The 1,716-nt window shown below is 38.2% G+C and overlaps 2 protein-coding genes across 3 annotated transcripts in view; one reads left to right on the plus strand and one right to left on the minus strand.

Annotated features, from left to right (window-relative positions):
- Positions 1-1,716, plus strand: part of fut8b (fucosyltransferase 8b (alpha (1,6) fucosyltransferase)) — a 227,019-nt gene that overhangs the window by 132,528 nt on the left and 92,775 nt on the right.
- The window catches only part of LOC122324315 (RNA-binding protein 25-like), a 6,777-nt gene continuing 5,069 nt past the window's right edge, over positions 9-1,716 (minus strand). Inside the window, exons 10-11 of one of the 2 annotated variants that reach the window (XM_043218633.1) lie at positions 1,554-1,637; positions 9-1,204 (exon numbers count right to left, since the gene is read on the minus strand). In XM_043218633.1, coding sequence (XP_043074568.1) covers positions 1,187-1,204; positions 1,554-1,637 — 102 coding nt within the window. In that variant the 3' untranslated portion in view covers positions 9-1,186. Of the gene's footprint in view, positions 1,638-1,716 lie in introns of both variants that reach the window. The other variant, XM_043218632.1, reaches the window with a different exon arrangement.

Here is a 1,716-nt window from a genome sequence, read left to right on the forward strand (position 1 = left end):
ATTATTATATACATTATTTAAAAAATATTTTTATTATAATAGTACAAAAATAATTGTGCGTAGCCAGAATGTCCCGACACACCACATCTAGTATTAAACACTAGTATTTTCAGCAGCTAAAAACGGATTTAAGTCATGTATTTCTATCTTTTGCTGTCGTGTGTCAGTAGGAAATATCGGTTTACATTTCCAAACATTAGTTTAGCCATTGATTGTAATAATCCAGTGAGACCCAGTCAAGCAAACCGAGAGACTAGCATCATCTCCAGATGCTTCAAGAGATCGCGTGTAAGAGAATTTATTTTATTTTATGTTAATCTGTCACAGCTTTTCTTTATCCTCTGCTGATGTTTTGTACCTACTGTGCTTCACTTAGAAATTAATTATTAATTTAATTTTTTCTTTTTGGTCTATCTGAAGCAATATGGATTGTTAAAGGGATCAATAATGGACAATATCTTCACCTTGTTATTATTCAATCTGTATTGTCACACAAAAGACCAAAAAAAAAAGATTTAAAGTAGATTAAACTTTTGTCTGCTACGGTGTGACGTGTCAAAGTTTAATATTTAACGTTACGAGGCTAGAGTTACGAATTAAAGTAGCGTAAAGTATGAGGCCAGTGTTAAAAATAAAACATTAGACGCCGTTTTCCGGGACTTAAAGTGCGACTTTAGCGATGCAACATGTTAAACACAAACACACACGTACATAGAAACATGAAAAGTTAAGAGCGCAAGCAGGCAGGAATGAAGAGAAGTGATGGCAAACTCAATCACAAAAACTCATACCTGTAGAGTCTTCAGAAAGTCCGTGTGCTGTGGAGGGGCGCCCCCTACTTTCACAAGAGCCGAATGGGCCAATTCACTGTTATTCAAGTCAGCAGTATTCATTATAGCACCAACATCACTTTTACTAGCAGACCCACACAGCTTCACTGGCCGCCCGTGTCTCCGAGAACCAGAAAACGAGTCCCTTTGCTAAACACGGCAGATATAAGTCAACGCCCTCATATGCGTTTCGATATCAAAACCACGAACGAGCTGAACTTCAGAGCGAGTCGGTGCAGTTGCCCCTGTGCGAGTCTTTCAGAAGGGGGCGCCCAGTACAAGTAGAGAAAAATGGAAAGCTCATACTTACATCCTATCCTTGCAACTTTTTCCAAAGCTGAGAGATTCATCTTGGTTTAGTCACCATATGATCTCTATCATAATGGTGGGGTTTAATGAATAGATTAGCTTTTAGGGAAGTGCACAGAACGTCCATGCATTGTATGTGTGACTACATTTCCCACCCTTAACATGAAGGTCACGCTAAAGTTTACACAAGCCACTTATATAAAGGCTCTGGGCCCAAATGAGGCCTAGTCTTAAACTGATTTCTGCACTATATCATCAAATTCAAAGCTTAAATGCAATACAAGTTTTGCTGAGCTAAATGGAATTGTCAGGCTAAATAGCATCTACTCATGCTGGTGTGTTGTCAAACTAAACTAGGTGTGAGAGGCTGCTGTGCTCTACCTGTGATATGGAGGAAATTAGCAAGTGTTTTACCTTATGCGTATCACGGAATTTGTTGATCTCTCTGGAAATCAGATCTCTTTTGTCATCCTCCATTTCCATGGCACTGATGTCATCCTAACGAAATGGAAACCAATGTTAAAATATATAAAAATGGTATGATTAAATATGGCATATGCATGTCTTAAAAGCATAT

This window comes from Puntigrus tetrazona, chromosome 20 (assembly GCF_018831695.1).
Source record: "Puntigrus tetrazona isolate hp1 chromosome 20, ASM1883169v1, whole genome shotgun sequence".
Lineage (NCBI taxonomy): Eukaryota > Metazoa > Chordata > Actinopteri > Cypriniformes > Cyprinidae > Puntigrus > Puntigrus tetrazona.